The sequence below is a fragment of the Solenopsis invicta genome, chromosome 2 (genome assembly GCF_016802725.1).
Source record: "Solenopsis invicta isolate M01_SB chromosome 2, UNIL_Sinv_3.0, whole genome shotgun sequence".
NCBI lineage: Eukaryota > Metazoa > Arthropoda > Insecta > Hymenoptera > Formicidae > Solenopsis > Solenopsis invicta.
Genome location: NC_052665.1, coordinates 11,999,405 through 12,020,463, shown reverse-complemented (window position 1 = coordinate 12,020,463; position 21,059 = coordinate 11,999,405). Strand labels below are relative to the sequence as shown.

Below are 21,059 nucleotides of genomic sequence, written 5' to 3'. Positions count from 1 at the left end.
ATGGTGAAAATAATTCAATCACTTGAGGAAAATAGTATTATAAAAACTGCTATCCAATAGAAAAACCTTCTAGTTTGTGTTCATGTTTATAAAGTTTTATTTTTAGAAGTTATTAAAGAAATATTAACCGTAAACAAAGTGGTACGTCAGAAATGATTAGTTTCCTGTAATAAAATCGAAAACAAAGTATTTATTAAGCACAAATTCATACGTATATCATACATGCTTAATTTACAATACATTCACATCGTTATAATTACACACTTGCGCCACCCGCTTGTGTCAATAGAGATAATTATATAATACCGTATTATACTTAATAAAGAAACGTCGAGCCTTTTGACGGAACAATATTGACGGAAACACGAAATTACTTATTACAACAACTTCTGCGACTCATGGATTTCACTCTAAATTACTTTTACATTCCTGTAAAATAAAATGGCTTTAATTTTGTTATATATAGTCCTCTCTCTCAGAAGTGAGTTTAAATTGATCGTTTTCGTTCCCGTGTCAATGATTTCTCGATTTCTCAGACGTGATCTATAGATTTCGGAAATCATTCTCGACACGATAGATGCCCGAACTTTGTGTCATGCAAAGTTCGCGACTTAGGATTCTCAGGGCTCTCCTGAGAATAATTCTCCCGCGGTTGCAAGGACGCGCTACGAGTTAATGACGTACGTAATCCAATCGACGGTCTTGGCTACGCGATGATAGATTCCCGGTTGACCTGGTTGCGCGCAAGAGTAACCTGCCGAGACAATGCCGATGAGATACCATCGACCAGTTTTCTCCAACATTAATGGACCTCCGCTATCACCCTGAAAGTTAAATGACGTCTCGTAATCTCGATAAATTGGAGAAGAAAAGACAGAAGGAAACAAAATGACGATTCATCGTTCAAACAGTACACAGCCACGAAATCGCTTACCTGACAAGAATCCTTGCCGCCGCCGCGGTAACCGGCGCACATCATCTCGTCATAAATAACGACGTTGATGCCATTGGAGCGATGCCACCGCTCGCAGAGGCGATTATCGATCACGGGCACGTCTACCGCCTGCAGCGTCTTCGGTCGCAATCTAGAACCTAATTGAACAAATTCGTATAACAAAATAAACAGATGACAAGAACAAATAGCAATTTTAATTAACTATATTAGAGTTGAATGAAATACCTCTCTTCAAAAATGTACGTGTATAGTTCAATGCTTATTATATCAATATTGCAAGAAACCAAATCCGGTGTAATTGGATCCAAAAAACTTTAATCCAGAATTTATAAGGCGAGAAATAAAAATCTTTTACTGTTATTATTAAATTCAATTAGTTACTTAATTTTAGTATCACAAGTAAAGGCCACAGGGAGCGATCATCATTCGTTTGGTTGTCGAAAATTTATAACTCAATCATATTTAACAGATTATTTTCTTCTTTATGTTGTAGATTGATATAATATTAATTTATCAAGTAACATGATTTGCGCCAGAAGTATCGTGTATATTATTTACAACGATTTTTAAGAAAATAAAATGGGTGAGTAAATTTTTTTTCTCTTTTTTTTATTTTGATACAATGAGTCACGATTTCGCTTTAATGTGAGAAAATTGTATGTCTTAGATAATTTTGATGTAGTTAAGTTAATCATTATTGTAATAAAGCATGTGAACATAATTTCTTTTATTATAGATCATGTAGAGTAAACTGACTGACCTGGAATGATGGTTACGTTCAGAAACTATCTTGTTATTTAATAACAATTATTTTATCCTAAATTTGAACAAATGGACATTTAACTAGAAAAGTACATCTTTATAGTTTTATTCAAATTAATTAACTTTTTTGTACGACGATCTTCAAGATTAATTTTTTTTTTATTATATTACTTCAAGGTTATTATGTGTATTTTAAAGTACATAGTGTTTAAAAATTTTCCATCCAACTGTTTTCAAAATTCATTTTCAAAAACTGTATCAGTCTTCCTTGTCATAACATCAACTTTTAATACTCAAAATAAGTAATTAATTACTGGTCAATTTAATACTGTCAGTATTAAATTGACCAGTGAATTAAGTTGAGAAGTTTTTTGCAATTAGAGCACTACCTGCTTGCATAGCGCCCCATCCCGCAGCCCAGCCATATTGCCCTAAGAAATCTTCGTTTTTCTCCGGTAGGCATATAGGTGCTATATGGGGCATGTAATGAACCGGCCGATCCAATCGAAGCACAGCTACATCAAACCTGATAAATAACAACGAAGATATGAAAAATTGATAGAGTTTACTGTTTAGCATTCGCGACTATGCGTGGTATTCACATTTATAATTTAGTAGTACACGCAAACGCACCTATCTGCCTGGGGCGTAAATTTGAAGTAAGGGTGCACCCTGATCTCTCGAACCCCAAAAGTATAAGCTGGCAGGGATTCACTCGCGGAATTCACCACGTAATCGCCGAGGGTCACTTGGACTTGTCGCGCTGACGCTCTAACAGCCGAAAAATTTACTAAGTAATCTGATTAACATTGATTTTTGTATATTAAAATAGTTTGAACTTAAAGAAGTGTGATTGAAAAATGAAAATGCTTTAATCTATTTAAAAATTATGTAAAATTATGATAAAAGTATACTTATGAAATAAAAACAAACAAAAGAAATATAACGAAAAATTTGGCAATGTTGTTAAAAAATATTTCAAAAATTGTTACAAACATGTTAATTAAAAACTAAACTGTTGTAAAATTTCAAGTGTAAGTAAACGTTGAAACGTAAAATCTTATTATATATGTAACGATTATCAAAAATATTCAAAAATATTAATTTAATTTTACTTAGTTGAAATCAGTAATATAATCCAAATACATACTAAAACATCAACAATTGTTTGTTTTCAATTGAATCAAGATTATTTCTCACTTACTTCGCAACGCAATGTCCAGCGGTGACAACGTGAAATCGATTGACCAAAGTGCCGCCGCATCTGCTGGTACCGATACGTATGTAAGCCTGTCAAAACAAGAAACGAAAAAAGATTTTAACAAGTTCAAAACTCGAGATGTCTCGCGTTATCGTCGTGTCCTGACCTGCCACGGGAAACTGCCAAAACCGGCTTCGTCACCGCCGACGATCCTCCTCTGCGCGATTTGTTTCGAGACGACCGGTATGCCGCAACCTGCAAAACGCAATTGCCTGGATTCGCGTGCAATTAAAGTGTCGCCGTTATAATTATAGCGTGGCTGTCGGGTCTAATTATTTGGCGTGACGAATTGCGCTAGAGTTGCCAAATTTTTCCTTCTGAAATAGAACGCAGGTATCAAGTAAATTAATTCCGGCGGAACACGGCAGAGCTTTTGTGTAGTTTGTAAATAGTAATTAAAATAATACTTATGTATGAAGTGAGCGACAAACTATCTTTTTGCGACGAGTGGAACAAAGAGAATCCTAAACCATTCTGTGCGCACAGAATATCTGGCAATTCTAACTGTGCCGCAACCTGCGATTAAAGTAACTCAAAGACGCAGTTCCATAACAATCAACGCCTTAAAGTCTATTTTACGTAAGATCATAAGGCTATAATGCGCATTAAGGCTAAAATTAATTGGTAGAAATGGACGTATAATTACGGCTTACAGCCGTACGACCTTATGTTTATACTATTGTAGAATAGGCTTTGGAGTTGAACCGCGCAAACTGTCGAAAGCATGCAATAATCGACGGCGACAAAAATGTTTCTTCCCCGTTCTTCTCTTCCCGAAATTGGACTTGGAGTAATACGATAATTATCTAACAGTTTCTTCTGTCCGACCTCAATGTTGAATCCTGGCCTGCATTGCGAGTAAACAAGTAATTTTGACGGTAATTGAATAACTTCTCATAACTTTACATTAAACACTTATTCGAACATCGCCCGACAGATAGAAGAAAATCATTATTATTTACAAAAGCTGTTGCTAAAAAGAATTTCGATAATGTAACAAGCGTAAATTGATATACAGGTAAAAGTACTAGGCTAAAAGTATAAGACATCTATATTTTTTCATTTGTTTGAAACTGAAATTGTTGCTGTTCACTTGTTATATTATTTCTTATTAATGAAAACTATATTTTGTTTCAAAAACCTTTCAAGCTTACAAATTAATTATACGATACTTCACAATAATGAGATGAATTATTTGGGGTGTAAAGACAACATATAACTGCTTTCCAAAAGGTTATATATAATATATGTAATTATATATTTTTTTTAAAGTAACTATGTTTTCTTTATATCAATTGATTCATTTCGTTATTATATGCATAAAAGTATTAAAATACATTCATCAAGAAATAAATATTTCAGATAGTTTGTAATAATTTATAATATGAATGAAATAATGGTTAGTTTTATTTTTATGTCAGAATGTATCAAATTCGATTATTTCGGAAATAACGCATCATGCGAAAAAAATGTATTGTATATCATCAGCAGTTATGAAACATTCTGTATAATGCCGAACTAATAAAAAATAATGCAGATAAAAGGATTCCAGAAAAAAAATATAGGCGCCTAATATTTTTAGCCCAGGCTGTATACATGAAACGTTATAAAATCAATAATTCAACATAACGTTCTTTGACAATTGTTTCTGTAAACATGCGTTTCTTAAATTACAACACTTTGAAAAAAATTAAATGTCCAAAACTGTTAATTTTATTAATATAAATACATTTCACGATATACGACAGCTTAAATTAAAGGGGAACTGAATTATTTTTTAGATTCTTTAGATTTCTTAGAATTGCAAGAGGTATTACAAAGATGTCCTTCAATTAATCGTAGATAAATTCATGCGCTTATTAGTGCATCGCTTTGCATAAAGTGATTTCTTGCGAAAAACGGCTGTCACGAATGCAGCGAAGCATTTTATCGCATAGATTAGAAGAAAGAGACAAAGCACAGATCGCCAAAGTTTTATGAGCCAATGGCGAGGCACAAAAAACGCGTTTCACCATTTAGAAAATTAATCCGCGACGACAGCTGTTATGATATCTACATCCATTTGCCTGCTGCGCTTTCTATCAAGATCTTACATTATCCCTTTGTAAGAATTGACTTGCGATTTCTATCGTAGCATTTCATTCGTTAATTCAGCAAGGCATTGCATTTTTTCGCTTGATAAGACCGCGACGAAAGATGCAAAGGGATCGAGATCAAGAAGACGGCCGTTTATAACCGCATTTAACAGGCGTTTTAACGGGAATTCAGGCGGATAATTGTGTGAAGAAATACAACACCGATAAAAATAATTTTTGGTTACAATACCGATAAAAATAATTTTCAGGCAAACATGCACAGAAAGATAAAAATTTATGCAATTTTTTACATGCTTGGATCGTATATCACGTACATGCAAGTGAACAAAACGGATAAGGAACGCCAAAGGAACATAAAATATGTGTGTATCGAAGAAGAAAAAACTGTGATATTAAAAGGAAGAAAAGATCGAAAACGATAAATGGGAGGCATCCGTCAAGGACTCTGTGCAATTTATCGAAACAAAGTGTACAAAGTGTAGCATGCTTGGAATACACGCGAATGTGTGAAATAGTTGAAAAAAAGAACAATCGAGTCAATCGACAGGAAACTGGAAGAAAAACGGGAGGAAAAATGGAAGAATAAAGACTCTCTGGTGAAAAATTTTCTTAGAAATCTTCGTACAACTTTTTCAGAATTTCTATATAAATTTTATAATTCATGAGAAAATTTCTCAGATTTTCTATGAGTTGAAACATTTTTTAGAAGCGTCGTCAAGAAAGTCTACGTCTCTTTGAAAATTCTTTTATACATAAAATTATTCTAAAAAATTTTAAGATTTCTTAAGTTTTTATAATTTTATAACATTGAAAAAAACTTATGAAATTCAAAAAATTGTGAAAGTTCCAGGTTTCTTTTATAAAATCTTCAGAAGATTAAAATACAGAAACTTCTTAAAAATATTATAAGATATTATAAGAATCATTTTCCCCAGAAAAGATTAAATTTCATGCTTTCAAGTACGGAGCTAGAATATGGATGGCATGCTTTTCGAAGGAAGGACTTACGATCGTCGCTGTCGGTCTCCGTGTACAAATCCTGCGGAAGCGGCCGAGATTGATCTCTAGGCGACTCGATCAGGTTATAATCAGTGAGAGCTTTAGGGTCTCTTCGCTGACAACACGCATACATAATGCCACCGCAGCTGCCGTCCAATAGGCCAGCAGACATCCAGCACATTAGAAAAAATTCGCAGCTCCGTCCGTCCGCGCACAATGTATCGTCGCCTTTCCACAGCGGTCTTTTTAGTTGCCGCGTCTCTGTAGAAAATATGGAAACTCTTGTCTTCCACGACTGTATTGTCAAGTTACGTTATTGTCCTGAGCGACTGTCAAGCTATCAATGCACGACACGGTCACATTTCCGTTCCGGTCGAAGAGGAAAACGTCCGAAGGTACGCAGAAAGACATTGGTTGCGGTTGCTAATCTAATCTAAATCTATGTACAATGACTATGTTAGCCAAAACAGGAATGATTCCGATGGAATGCGACTCCTTTCACAATCGGATATCGATTATTAAAAGCTGAAAAATTATTAATATTAATCAATATGATTGCAACTGTTATATATTGAAACAGTTTAAATCACATGACCCTAACGTGAGAAGTTGAAACTCTTCACGGAATACAAATTTTTTCGATTATTTTTTATAATCAATATCAGTCAATACTCTAATCATCGATGCTTAATTGTCAATTAATAATCGAAGGAAACAGGGCCGCGGTCTTATTTCATCGATTACTCCAAGTCTAACTTCGAAAGAGCCGCAAGCTAAAATCCAGGACTGATTTAAAGTCGGATCAGTACGATCATAGCAAAACAAGAAGAATATACCAGTATTGTACTAAAATTTCAATTAATTGATCTTTACTTTAATTAAAGACCATATTTCTAATTAAATTTGCACACATTCTTTAAAGAATATAAATTTGGAAAATTTAAGAATATACATGTATTTTTACTCGAATCACTTTACAGGATCACTTCTGTAAATCATTTATAAACAATTTAATAATATTTGTAATTAAAATTATATAAAATATAATTACCATAAAACCGTATCTCAACTTAAAGCGAAAACGCAGTATTGAATGGCACAGTATTATTCCGAGAACAGTCACCTAGTTCTTTTATTGCGTAAACAATGATCTAAACTATGATTTTTATAAATTTTTTTAATTAAAAAAAATTGTTTCAAATTTTGATAAATTTTTAAAATGAAAAAGGACTATTATTAATTATATATTATATATTATTGTTTATCTTACAATATATTATTTGAGATTAGTACATATACACATTTACAATATTTTCTAAAACAATTAAGAAATAAAAAATTAGATATAAATTCTCAATAAAGCATAAAGTCTCGACGACTACTATGACTATAAGCTTCATTTTCTTGCTGCTATGTCGTAAAAATCCCTTAGATAATTATTCTCGAGTTAAATCAATCCTGCTGAAATCTATTCTAAATCTAGGATACAACTATTCAAGGTAATAAGTGCGAACGATAAGGAAAAATATTGGCATAGTAGTATTAACCGTTTCTCCAACAGACTTTCTATAAAGAAACATTTGAGCAATTGTTAAAGGTACCAGTTCAGCGTGACAACGATCTACTGTCCGGCGGCAAAGCGCGACGTCGACGATGTCGCAATGATTTCCGTGTCTTGGACCACGACGGAAGTCATCGACTGTAATGGAAATAAGTTTCGCGCGCCATTAAGAAGTGGGACGTTGCGCGACTAACAGTCCGATTTTTACGAGTTTATGCGAGAGGAGGACAAAGTTATCGAGGTGCGATCAAATGAGCTGATAATAAAGGAAAACTTAGAAGGAATCAAAAATTCCCTGAAGTAACATCGTTACACTAGTTAACTATTGAATTTTGGGAATTCCGTTGGGGCAAGTTGCACGTACCTGTTTCCAATCTGGGATAATCATCCAGCGTCTGCTTTCGGAGATCTGAAATAAAAATGAAATGCTGGAAAAGCGCAAAAGTTATCAGTTGTTCAAATATTAATAAGACTGATTTTTTTCAATGTCCAATTATTTTTTTTAAGTTTATAAATTTCGGTTGATTGTATATTTTCTTTTAATAATAATTTAATAATAATGTGCTGCATAACAGCTCCAGCTGCAAATCACTGTTGATTATGTTTAAACATTATGATAAGATTGCTTAACAAAACAAAAATAATCAACATAGCCAATATTATAAAACATTCGTGAATTGAGAGAGATATTAAAGTCACGTTTATATTTAAACAATTTAATAAAACAAAAAAAAACTGTTTTCTAATAAAACAATAAAAGAAAAAGAAAACAAAAAACTACAAAAACAATATATAGTTTAATTTTAATGAAATATTCATAAAAGTCTCTAAATCAAATAGATATTTAAAATAAGAAGGGGAAGGATATTTAATATAAGAATTATAATTAACTCTATTTTTTTAGCTATTTAAAATTAAGCGTTATTCCATATTTTTATATACACAATTGCTATTTATAATGATAAATTAGTGATTGTTACAGGTGGATGCACCAGCATTACACACCTTATGCTCACGAATTAGTTTACTCGATCGCGTCGGAGATAAGTGTCGGTTCATTTACAATTGAAATGCTTTGAAAGTTTCATATAATGCATCATTTGCATTTGCACGCTTCTCTAAGCGTCTCGCCGATAAAGTGCTGTTTGCACAGCAAACTAAATTATAGAAGCGACAGGATTACGCGAGCGCGCAGAAAAAAGAAAGAAAGTAAAAGTGAAAAGTATTTATTGTCGATTCAAAGAATAACGAGCAGCGATAAACACAGCTGCCTGTACGAAACGTTGCAATATATGTTTAAATATTACAGGTAATTAACTCGTAATTTCTGATATTTCTGACATGACTGTATTTAAAGCCTCGAAGACTAGTATTTAATGAGCACGAGTCTGGACCGTTTAAATACTAGAAATTAGATACAATTTAGAATTTACAGTTTAATAAATTATAATAGATGGCGAGAAACAAATTTCTCATTTTTAATAGAAAAAATTTATATTAAAATTTTAGTAGAAATATTTTAAAAACGATTGATGCTGTTAACACTAAAGACTATCATTTTTTAAAAAGTCCGATAAAAAATAATAGGAACCTATAGAAATTTAATAGAAATTCTATATGATTTTATTTGAACTTATAGGTTTTTATCAAATTCGTTTCTATCATTTCTTAGCAGTTTTTATTTTTTAAATTAATTAATTATTCTATTTTTTCTGCAAAAGATTCTAAAATTTTTTCTCTTTTCACGAATTTGCCTTATTCTAATAAAGTATTTGGTTTTTTATTATTTTTTTTTATTTTTACAATAATTTAGTCCTTTTAGTGAGTAAAAATATTTTAAGTGTTAAACTATAAAATAAAAATTTCTATTGACTGAAATAAAGACTACAATTTTAATGTATCATACCATTTTCAGAAAAGATCTTACCTCTGATGTCGTCCTCGAAATCTGGCAGCTGATTAGATTGCTGGAAGAAGGAGGCCGCGCCGCCTCCGACTGGCGGCAGGAAATCGTTGTCGCGGAATATCAGTCTCGGCGTCCGATGAGACATCACCGGCCTGTTGTAATCGGCGGGGCTTCTCCAGAGGGATTTGTGTTGCCTCCAAGAGCCAGAGAATGAAGCCTGCGGAACGAGACGCGTGGCCGGATGCGACCCAAGATTTCTGCCATGTGGCCCTGGACCCTCGAAGAGATAAGTGGCGGACCCCGTCGGAAATCGTACGTATCTTCGTCGACGAATTGTCACCACCCCAGTACGATTGATTCCATCTTTTCGCATTTCGATAGCCGAGGAATCTGAGTTCATGAACCGCTGCACCTCGCTCGCCATCAAGTTCGAGGAGAGACTCAGAACGACTACAGCGAGAAGCCAATGCGGCCTCGATGTACCCATCGTTTCACTGAAAATTAGAAATCGGAGCTCAAGATCAAGTTTATTAAACTTTAAGACATTAAAAAGTAATACATATACGGAGAAAATGATTCTGATCAAGTATATATCTAAAAATTTAGTTAAATACAATACAATTCGAAAATAACTTTGTTGGACTATTAAAATGAGCATGGAGAATGTTCAAACATAATGATCAATGCAAAAAATTTTGACATTTTAACAGCTAACTTGACTATCTTACATACACAACATTTTATAGCCTAACAAAAATTATTTTCAGATTTGTGTCTAGCTAAATTTTTAGACACTCTAACAAAATCGTTCTTTTTGTATAATATCTACATAGAAAGAACAAGTTGGCTGAAATATAGATCTGAAAATAATTATGTTAAATTAAAAAATTCGAATATTTAACTTGATTGCAACGTTAAAACTGTTTGCAGCAATATTATCATGCTTGGGTATCCTACATAATTATTTTAATCACCCAACATACAATTATTTTCTGATCTGTATCTAGTTAAATTTTTAGATGCTGCAATAAAATTGTTCTTTCCGTGTATTAATTACTAGAGGAAAGACGGGGTCATAAGATACGTGTGGGGTGGCGAGTTATACCTCGAACAGTATATCTCGTAATTCGCGTTAAATTCTAAGAGCAATCATTAAAATTATTTCGTTACAGTTTATTTAAACTTTATAGGATGGTTACTGGTTATGTTTGTTGCATTTTTATAAAAACTGAATTTTACAGGTAGTATGCAGTGATTTTAAAATAAGTAATGTGTACTCTCTATGTAATTTTGAGAAGTATGTTAGATATTAATTTTTTAACTTTATCTATAGCTTAAGGGCACTAAACTTGGCTCTCAAATAATATAATTAAATTAATGTGTGCTACAATGTGTGTATGAATTTGGTATGTAAAGATGTATCATGAGAGGAGTCGTAAGATCGTCGTAAATTATCTATTTGCATCTTATGCATTTTGCAGCTCAAGACTGCTTTTATGACTTTACAATCTCACAGTGTACATTGCATAATACTTAGAAACAGCAAAAGAATTATTGGTTTAAAAAATTATTTTTTAGGTCAAAGAAATTATTTAAAAGATTTTTTTTTCAAATAAAATGTGTTTTATAAAATGTTTATAAAGCCTTGTTTTGTGGCACTTATTATAATAATTTGTAAAATTTATAAAAAATTATTAATTTGCGATTATTTTTATAATTAAAAGTGTCTTTTATATCATTAGTTATTAGTGTTCCATAATTCTTCTGCTATCTCATGCATGCATTCTTTTTTCTCTCTTTAATAAATAATAGATTATGTTCGTTTTATAAACCCGATAAACTTCTACCTATAGAATAATTAGTAGAACTCTACAATTAACAAACTGTTGATAAGAATTATGTCGCGTTACTATTTACTGAGTTTGTCAACAAAAAGAAACAAAATGTTATTTACTATCTCCTTCGTTCCTCTATTTATAAAAAAAGATTTATAAAAGAACGTTATTATAATAAGACATTTTATGTACAGCTCTGTAACAAGATGTGTTTTACACATATTTTATATTTCTTAACAAGTGCATCACGAGTGCGCCAAGATTTATGTTTTATTTCGATTTTAAGTTTTATATGGCTAAGAATTTTTGCGTAAAATTTAATTATAGGAAAATAAATTTCTATTAATTAAACACGTAGTAACTTAAGAAGTATTAATCTTAAAATGTAAGTTGTGTCGTCATTTGATTAATTAGATTAATTTCATATTTATAGTATTTTTTCAGCAAATTAAATTTTTGTGTAACAAAAATATTTAACAACGTATTAAATATTTTGTATGTACTTCTAGCAAAAAATTTTTTTTTAATTGGTAAGATTTAATAAGATTAATAAGATATTATGACATATTTAAAATTTTTTAATGTATATCTTATTTGTACGACATTTCTATATTTCTAAATATGTAAATAAGGCAAGATGTGTCTAAGCGATGTGTTATAATATTTAAATTCTAGATAATCTATCACTATTAAATTCAGATTGATTTTCTCCTCGAGTTTCACAAATCGTTAATCATCATCGGGGGCCATATTAGAACGCCTGATTCCTAGCGAAAGGAAATGTGCATCGTCGGATTCGTGTTTCGGACTTGCAGCCAGCTGGAATCGTTGGAGATTCTGGTCCGACGTCGAGGAATGCCGCGCTACTCGTACCCACAATTATCGGTAGCGGTTTCGCGGTAAATCGGAGAACTTTCTTTTGGCACTGAACCGTCCATGAGCATTGCTCTCGTTTATAAAACGATAAAAGTGAAGTTCAGGTAGAAAATAAGTCTGGAAAAAGATTCTTATATCTTCTAATATTTTTAATAACTTTTCATATTTTAAATTTATTAAAAAAGTTTTTTTTATATTTCTACAAAATATTGTAAATTTTTTCAGATTTTACAAGTTTTTTTTATTATAGAAGAAATTTAAATTATAGAATGAGAATTCTTAATATATTTTTTAGAATAGCATTTCATATAGAGGATGATTCTTAGGTACAAAAAATTAAAAAGCTATGTTCTTAGATTATTTTATGAAGAAAAAATTTTATGTTCTAAACTGCTTTGTTTCAAAATACAGAATGTCAAAGTTTAAAAAAAAATATCAAAACTTTGAGTGTTTGACTTTGAGATATTGTATTAAAAATTAATGTGCGTACATGCGTGTGTTTATTTAGATTTAAAAAAGTTGTTAAACTTGAAGAATGAATTATTAAAATTTTTAAAAAATTATATAAGAAATTCTAAGAAAAGTTTTCACCAGGAACGGCTTATTTATAGAGAATGAGAATCTTTAGAGCATCTACTTACTGATACTTTTTTGATTAAGCTCATCCAACATCCTACAGTATAACCTACAGTTGCTCGTAACGAAAAGTATCTTCATTAGTTTGATATAATAAAAAAATAATTATTCATTTCTTTTAAGTTTAGATTCTTATCCGGGATTCACAGCTGACGTCGGAAGACCTTGCATGAGGCAACGCTCAGAGGCAAACGAAGCAAAGTGGAAAATAACTTCCGCGTGGCCCGTAAATTCCTCTTGACAGGACGGGACGAAATCCAGTTTGCGTCACGATCCTCCGTAACGAGTGAAAGTAAAGAGGTTCACCCGGAACCAAAGATCGTGGCATTTATATGTACACGGGAAAGATTCGCCGAACATGCTCAAATCCAGCAACATCTCTGTCGAATGGAATTATCGCCCACGAACGGCATTAGCGAGAGAAAACGATGTGTCAGTAAAACTTTAATAAGGCTAACGATGTGTCAGTAAAACTTTAATAAGGCTTATATATCGGCAGCTCTAAAGTATGAAATGTGTAAATCTATACAATATTTTCAACCGATCATATAATTAATATTAATATGTTAATTTCTCAATAAGTTATTTCGTATTAATTGAGACGCTTAACGTATTCAATATTTGATTTCCTATTTTAAAGCATTACGACGAAAAAATACGCATAACTAACTCTCAAGTTGGAGATTTATTTAAGAGTTAACACTCAATTTGAGTGTCATTTTGAACCGCCTTTTGAACGTTTTATAGTTGGATGTATTTTTTCATAAGGGTATATATTCTGAAATGTTTTAAAATAAGAAATTAAATTTTGGCATTTAAACTTTTGCACTTTATTCAATTATTACGAAATTAATTTGTTTGAAAAATTAACACATTAATACCTGAGCAGTTAAAAATATGTAGATATATAGATTTACAAGTTTCAGATTTTAGAACTAATATTTGAATATAAACGTCTCAAATAAAATTTTATATCATAAGCACAAAATATAATACCGATGAAAATGTCAAACATATTAAAGATAACAAAGTTCTCCGACGGAACAAAAAATGACCGCGAAGTGATCGAGAAGTATGCTGCCAACGATTCCCATTACGTCACTGTCACAAAAGGATACCTATAGAATTTTAGTAAGAATCTCACATATAATATCTCCAAAAAGAGGAGACTTACGTAAGGTTTCTCTACGTTAAAAAAAGAAGCTTAGGCGAATGGCGCACTGCATATTCGTCGATCTTGAAACACAGTTCTTCAAGCGAGGCTAAAATAGGTAACAGTACAAATTAAATTGACGAGCAATTTAATAATACTGATGCTCATAAGAATTTAAAAAATTTATAACAAATTGATTCTTTCCGGTTAGATTCTTTCGAAAGCCAAGTTTCTGGGTGATTGACATTAATTGGTCGTTATTTCGCGTTCGACGTAGGGATAAATAGAAAGCAGGTTTTAGAAGTGCTAAAGAGAAAAACAAGAGTAGAATTGTTCATTAAATAATCTCGGTGGACGGCCTTGCCGGGCCACCGCCAACCGCGGCAATGGATGATGAACGGTGCGATGTGTTAGTAGGTCATTGGCTCTACGTCGCGTGGATCCACCAGAAGTGAAAGTACACCTCTTGCGTGCACGACAGTGTGAAGTTCATGTTCACGCAGTGCCACCCACCGCCCCGACGGAAGTTACGAATCGTTGCTCGCATCGTTTTTCAAAGCCTCCCGCGTATTTCGTTCCCCCTATTTATCCCCTTTGTTCTCTACGAATATGCCGCGAAATGTCACGTGAACGCACGCGAATCCGTTGCGCATGGTGATTTTCACCGTGAAAGTGTTCGATTATAACGCGCGGCGATCCCCTTTGCCCCAATCCTTATAATTCTCGGCTGCAATTCTCGACGTTGTTTTTCTTTTCTTCGCAGATTAGCGAAACGCTGTGATTTTTTTTTTTTTTTTTTTAGATTTGCAGCTCCTTCAAGCATATCTCAATGGGCGTAAAAGACAGTTACATACATATTAAATTGTGAAATCGAGCTGTAATCGTACTTGCTCACGGGGATTCTGCGTACACCCATATTAGAACTCTTCTAGAAATTAAATACTTTGATAATAATTCAGCTACATTAAAGAGTTGTATTATAATATAACCGGTGGTTTAAAATATTGAAATAAATAATATTATTTGCTTTTAATAGAATATTCATGTAATATTTATACAATATTAATAGGAGTAGACATATAATCACTTTTTATTAATATTAAATAATACTTCAGGAATATTATTTTATATTAAATAATATTGTACAATTATAGGGTTATTTTAGCATCATTTCTTTGATTTTTTTAAAGAAATATATTGTAAATTTATAAAGAAATTATTTCATGCACTTGTGGATGCTAATTGTAATGTGTCCTTTATATAAATACAGGAAATGAAATTAAAGTAAAAATACTTAATAATAAAAAATTTTATTCAATGTGTAGATTTCTTTTTTTTTTCTTTTTAATTGTAATATCGTTTCTTCATTTTTCGATATATTAAAAATTAAAAATTTTTGCAATAGTAAATCTATATCGTTAGTTCTGTACCGGTTGTAACCCAAGTCCATTTTCAGCTGTCAGTGAAAGCATACACATGCAAGCATCCACACGGATCGGATCTCCAATCATCCTTTTTCTTCTCTCACGGTCCACACACAGCGACGCGGCGGCGTATCGGATTCCGTATGTGAAGCAACATTAAGAACGTGAAGGCCCATCACTTTCTCCCGGTGGCGTCGCGCAGAAGCTCGCCATTACTTTCGCCCAAATCGAAGGATAATTGTTTCTCTCGTGAGCGTTCCGCTGCGCTAGGATCGGTTACAATTTTCCTTCGATGCACCGCGTACACCCTAATAGCTGACAGCAACAATGGAACCGGCCAAGCGTCACGGAGAAAAGTTCTACACGCGTCGCCGAGCCACGACGATAATATCGGTGATAATGCATGTGCTCGCGTCCGGAATTATATAATAAACTAAATAATATCGCGTCTCACGCTGAAAATTAAACGCTATTACATCGTGCGCGCTTTATTAAGCGTGTACTAGTCGTAGATATACATTACCGGCGTAGGGTTAATTTTCCGTATAATGTAATGCACAAAAGAGAATTATTTTGAATTCGATATCGATAAGTAGAGAAAAAGATGAGGGCTATGAAATACCATTTTGTTTTTTAACAATAACTTAGTAAATTTTAACGCAACACAATTCTAACCAACGCTAGTTTATTATAGCCATTCTGTTTTTATACGAAATAAACGAATAATACGTATAATATGCTTAGAATATTTTTTTAACATCTTTGTAAAATATTATTTTTTGTTTGTTGGCAGAAAATGCTAAAAATATTATAAATACATTTTGTTACTTATTTTTTAATAAAAATTTTTTCATATTTAACTTAATTATTGTATCATATTGCCTTTTTTCTAGTTGTGTTTTAATTTAAATAAATAGCAGAAAAATTATTTTAGATGTTATTCCGCATTTGTAAAAATCAATAAAAAAACTGTAATTTTGTATATGTTTATATAAATAATATGCTTTAATTATCCATGTTTCATCTTTTTGATAACATATATTGACCTGATCTATCAGTGATATACATGTATTAACACAAAGTGTTTGTGGACTGTAACAAAGTAATTTTAACAGTTGCTCTTAGAATTAATCAACGCAAATTACGTAAAATATTATGACATTCTACTACCCCACGACCGCTGTTCTCTCTCTACTATCCGAGATAGGAACGCTGATGTTATTTGTCATCACCTTAACAATGTAACATCTTTGACGACATTTTGATGTCAAAATGACGACAAATAACGGCTTGCTATCTGAGATGTTTCAAAATTACTCATTGTACACTTTAGTAAGATACTCTATCATTATACGTATCTGTATAAAGATCATGCCGAGGTTCTTCATAATAATATGAAATAATATGTAATGATATATATAGTGCTGAAACAGGCATTTACTTAATTAAGTACGTTTCCAGGATTATGTCATATAATTGTCACATGTTATTCCAACTCTAGCATATTTATTTAACTATCAATGTCCATTTCAGCTAATGTAAATTAACTTTAATCTTGGCTTAACTTTCTTTTTCTTCTACACGCAATGGACAGTTTTGTTATAATATCTAAAAATGTAACTAGATAAAATTTAAGAATAATTTTATTAGACCTTGAGAAAACTCAAGCTGCCAAAATATTAAAACTTTTTGCAGCATTACTCATCATATGTTTAAGCGTTCTTAATGAACTAACAAAATTACTTTCAGATTCAAATTTATCTAAATTTTTAAAAACTTTCTTCCATGTATTTCTGTTAATGTAGCTTAACTTTAATCTCGTTAATTTACTTCTTATCTTTTTCTAGTTCGAAAAACTGGAAAAGAGTAAATTAAACCGAGATTGAAATTAACATGCACAGATAAACATAAGAGAAACAACAGTTAACTCTTGACGTTTCAGACTTCATGTATAAAATATAGACCAAGCCCATTCAAGTTCACGTATGTACATCGAGCGGAGAAGTTTCTTATCTTCCGATCGCTCATTCGTTGTCATAATCTCACCGGATATGGCGTATGAGACAGCTTTTGTTCTCTTTCGCCTTTTCTCTACCGAAGCAAGACGATAATAAGCCACGGCTAAAAATACGGATTGGACCGACATAAATATTCGTAATTCTGCTTTGTGCCTTAATGCGTTTCGAAAACGCATCCGAGTTTCCTTTCGGAGGATAGAAACCGGTTTCTTCTCCGAAGAAATCTTGACATCGGAACCGCTGATCTTATTCACGGCCTTGAAAAGAGTAAGCATTTTCGCGGTCTAATTCACCGATATCTTTCGTGACGAACACTTTCCATTGTGTAACAAATCTTTTCTCGCTGGCCGCTCCGTTTCTGGGCCATTTTCAGGCTCGGAGGTAATGGACGCGCTACGATTGCTTTTCAGCGAACAATTGTGTAAAAATCGCGTTCTGCGAGATAAAAAAAGAATCAAAAGAAAAAGTTAATCGAAATATATCGACCGGTTGTTTGTTTTATGCAGAACTGCAGTATGCACTTGCCGTGACGACGCTCAGACGTTTTAAATAACAAGAGTTAAAAGCCTGCGCGTACAACGACTCTCGGAAGAGTCCACGTTTCTCTCTTCAGGCCTTTATCGAATTCCGTTACGTAAACCATGAGAAGTGTTTGGGCAACGCGCGTACGACGCGACGGTACCGAAGCGTGCATCCTCAATGCGTTCGTCGCGAGCGTTTCGTTTTGAGAAAGAACGGAAGTACTTTCACTGCCTACGAGGACAGCAGCTTAAAAAACCGTCTTCGAGGCGCCACGTGACGCGAAATTCGTGCTTTAAACCCGTGATCACGCGCCTCTTGCGAAACCGTGCCTTCTTTCCGAAATCAACGAAGACTTTCTTTTCGTAAAGAATTAACAAAAATATACTGCCCCCGTGTTCGTTTAAAAATCTCGAGCAGACCAATCACGCTTTTGTCGGCGGTCATTCTGTATGATTGGAGCAAATTTCTGTACAAATTGTGCACGGAGAAAAACAACTTTGTTGAAATACAGATTTGAAAATAATTATGTTGAACCATTAGAAAAATTATATTCGACGTTAAAACTTTTTACAGCAGTATTTTCATGCCTGAACATCCTACATAATTATTTTAATAGTGCGACATAAAATTATTTTCTGATTTGTATCTATCTAAATTTTCAGAGAGCAAAATAAAATCGTGCTTACTGTATGTTAATTAATACAATTGCTTGGCAAAGTTGTAGTATGCAGGTGAAATCTCCGCGCAGAAAATTTAGTAGACAATCCAGTCACGCAAAATCAATTATTCGGTTATAAGAGAATACTCTCTTGAAATCAATTTAATCACAATTTTAATATAATTGCGAATTATCTGAAATTGATGTTCAATTGGAGCATTCTTTTTTTAACGAGCTCGTATTATTAAGTTTATACTATTATTAAGCCTAGAAACTATGTAATGTAACGTGATTATTAAACATAATGTCATATTATGATGAAATCCAGGTTGAGAATCTGGCATCGATCACTTCCATGCATCAAAATCACCGCACGCACTGGCTTACGCTTTTCGCTTAACATACTTTTTATACGTAAGAAACGGCTGATAGCCTCTCTTTGGAAAGATAGGTGCTCTCCACAAAGCCGATCTTGCTTTCTCCCCGCTTTTATAGTAACTGCCGTTTAATCACACATTAAACCTAACGAAACGAAACGAAACGAAACCGAACATTCCGTTCTACGTGCCTTCACACATCAGCGCCGAATCCTATAATAAATCTAGAATAAATTTGATTTGCTTCAAGATGTGTTCTACGTATTGGTAATTTATCGTTAGTATAATCAAGCGCGCGAGGGAACGCCACGGGAGAAAGTTTTCATTTTCGAAGCTGGCTGATTGTTTTACACACTTGCATTATTGAAAAAAGAAAGAAGAAAAAGATGCACGTTTCTGATCGTGAGATAGATCTTTCAATGTGCTGCACTGTGCTTTAGAAAACACCTGCCTCTGATATTGTTTTTCTCTGTGATAATGAACTTACACAAACGTCGACCTCAAATTATGAACCTCGAATTGCATCTTGTTACAGAAAAATACACAACAGTCTTTTCTCTCTCGAATTGCTTTCTCCTTGATAAATGAGTAATACTCCCCCGCTACAATTTTACCAAGTATTTTATAATATTCACACCAGAGCTACTAACAATGTTCGTTAGTCTCCGCTTTTGCATTACTTGTGCGAACTATTCCCAGATTTCGCGCGCATTCTTTTTTATATCAGCGTTTTAAGATTAGAAAATAGAAAACGCGAGGAATAAAATAGACCGACGCGATGCGACGGTCTACGAGAGGGGGAGACAAATCGGCGTGAGACTGCACTCACCGATTCAGCAGACGTGACCTTCCCGGATTTCTCCTCGGCTGATCGAAGCAATGCGAGCGATTTCTCAGAGGGAATCCGCCAGGACGCTATTCCTGCCGCCCTGTCTTTTGCGACCTCTTCGTCTGCCTCGTATGACCGAGGTAGTCCTCAGCAGCATAACACAATTGAGGGTACCGTCGCGACGGGTGGTTGCTTCCGTGTTATCGCGAGATGTTCTTCGTCGATTGTCCCCCAATTCCACGATCACGTCTCACGAAATGCACTCACGATTTACATATCCGAAACAACGAGAATCACCTGAACAGTACCCGCGGCTGTACTATCCTAACTATGGCTATAGAAGCTAAAGGTCTTTTTCGCGTATTCACGCGTTATCTCGAGATACGATAAGTTTTGTCACTTTGGTGACTAACGAGGTCGCGCTAGTTCTTTGAAATGCTGTTTGACTTTTCCACAAAACCCACGTCAATTAAGCTCCGAGTATCCTCTCTTCTTATCTTCAAGATGGTGCCGAGTGTGCCTTTTTCATCTTCTCTTTACTTGCACTTGCTTCCGATGGATAATCGACGATTTTATCTTCCATAAAGATTTTTCGTTCTGATTCTCCCGATTCCAAAAAGTTTGTTTTTCTTTTAATGAAAAATTTGATAAAAAATACAACACGTGGTCGACCGATGGAGCGCGTCGGTTATCGGACTGTGGTAAAGCTCCACGTCGTGTGGAGAACTCGCACCATGTCTATCCTCTCTTGTCGAGGGGCTCCGAAGAACGCCTGCTCGTTTGCTCGTCGTCAGTGTTCGCCGGCACCGCTACGTCTGCTCTCACTTTCTCCGTCGAGTAGTTTCATTTCGGTACGTAAAACTCTCTCGCGGTGACTCCCCACTATGCATGCGAGGCGACAGCCACGGGTGCCTCCACCACTCCTCGTCATCAGAATAAAGAAAAAAAAAAAATGACTAACCGGCGCTCGCGGGAAGGACTCGTGATTGCCCTTTGATGATCCAGAATGACTCTCCTCTTCTCCCACTTGTCCCTTTTTTTCGTCATCGGTTTCACCGATCTTTCGTAATATCTTCCTATACTTGTAGCTGGAATAGAGATTTCTAAGAAAGATATGTAATTCGAAGTAACTTTAATATTCTTATGCAACAGATGTTGTAAATTTTATGTAACTTTTATGACTGATGCTAA

The 21,059-nt window shown here is 33.8% G+C and overlaps 1 protein-coding gene across 2 annotated transcripts; it reads right to left on the bottom strand.

The window, feature by feature from the left end:
- Window positions 1-106: 106 nt before the first annotated feature.
- On the bottom strand, window positions 107-20,916 carry LOC105196780 (serine proteinase stubble). Of its 2 annotated transcripts, XM_039446383.1 has the most exons (10): window positions 19,869-20,916; window positions 9,562-10,034; window positions 7,999-8,043; window positions 6,083-6,334; window positions 3,085-3,173; window positions 2,922-3,007; window positions 2,351-2,488; window positions 2,107-2,243; window positions 935-1,092; window positions 107-824 (listed from the first exon to the last, which is right to left on the bottom strand). In XM_039446383.1, the coding sequence occupies exons 2-10, from the start codon at window positions 10,025-10,027 to the stop codon at window positions 666-668; spliced, it is 1,530 nt and encodes a 509-aa protein (XP_039302317.1). In that variant the 5' UTR covers window positions 10,028-10,034; window positions 19,869-20,916; the 3' UTR covers window positions 107-665. The 2 variants fall into 2 exon arrangements, with proteins under 2 accessions (XP_039302317.1, XP_039302318.1); XM_039446384.1 differs by lacking the exon at window positions 6,083-6,334 and having other exon boundaries at window positions 19,869-20,897.
- Between the last annotated feature and the right edge of the window lie 143 nt (window positions 20,917-21,059).

Excerpts from the sequence above, each read along its gene's own strand:
- LOC105196780 (XM_039446383.1), bottom strand. The coding sequence starts at position 10,027 with ATGGGTACATCGAGGCCGCATTGGCTTCTCGCTGTAGTCGTTCTGAGT. Across the intron at positions 6,335-7,998 it reads TTATCCCAGATTGGAAACAG|AGACGCGGCAACTAAAAAGA; the intron begins GTACGTGCAACT and ends TATTTTCTACAG. Across the intron at positions 1,093-2,106 it reads ATGGGGCGCTATGCAAGCAG|GTTCTAGATTGCGACCGAAG; the intron begins GTAGTGCTCTAA and ends TTGTTCAATTAG.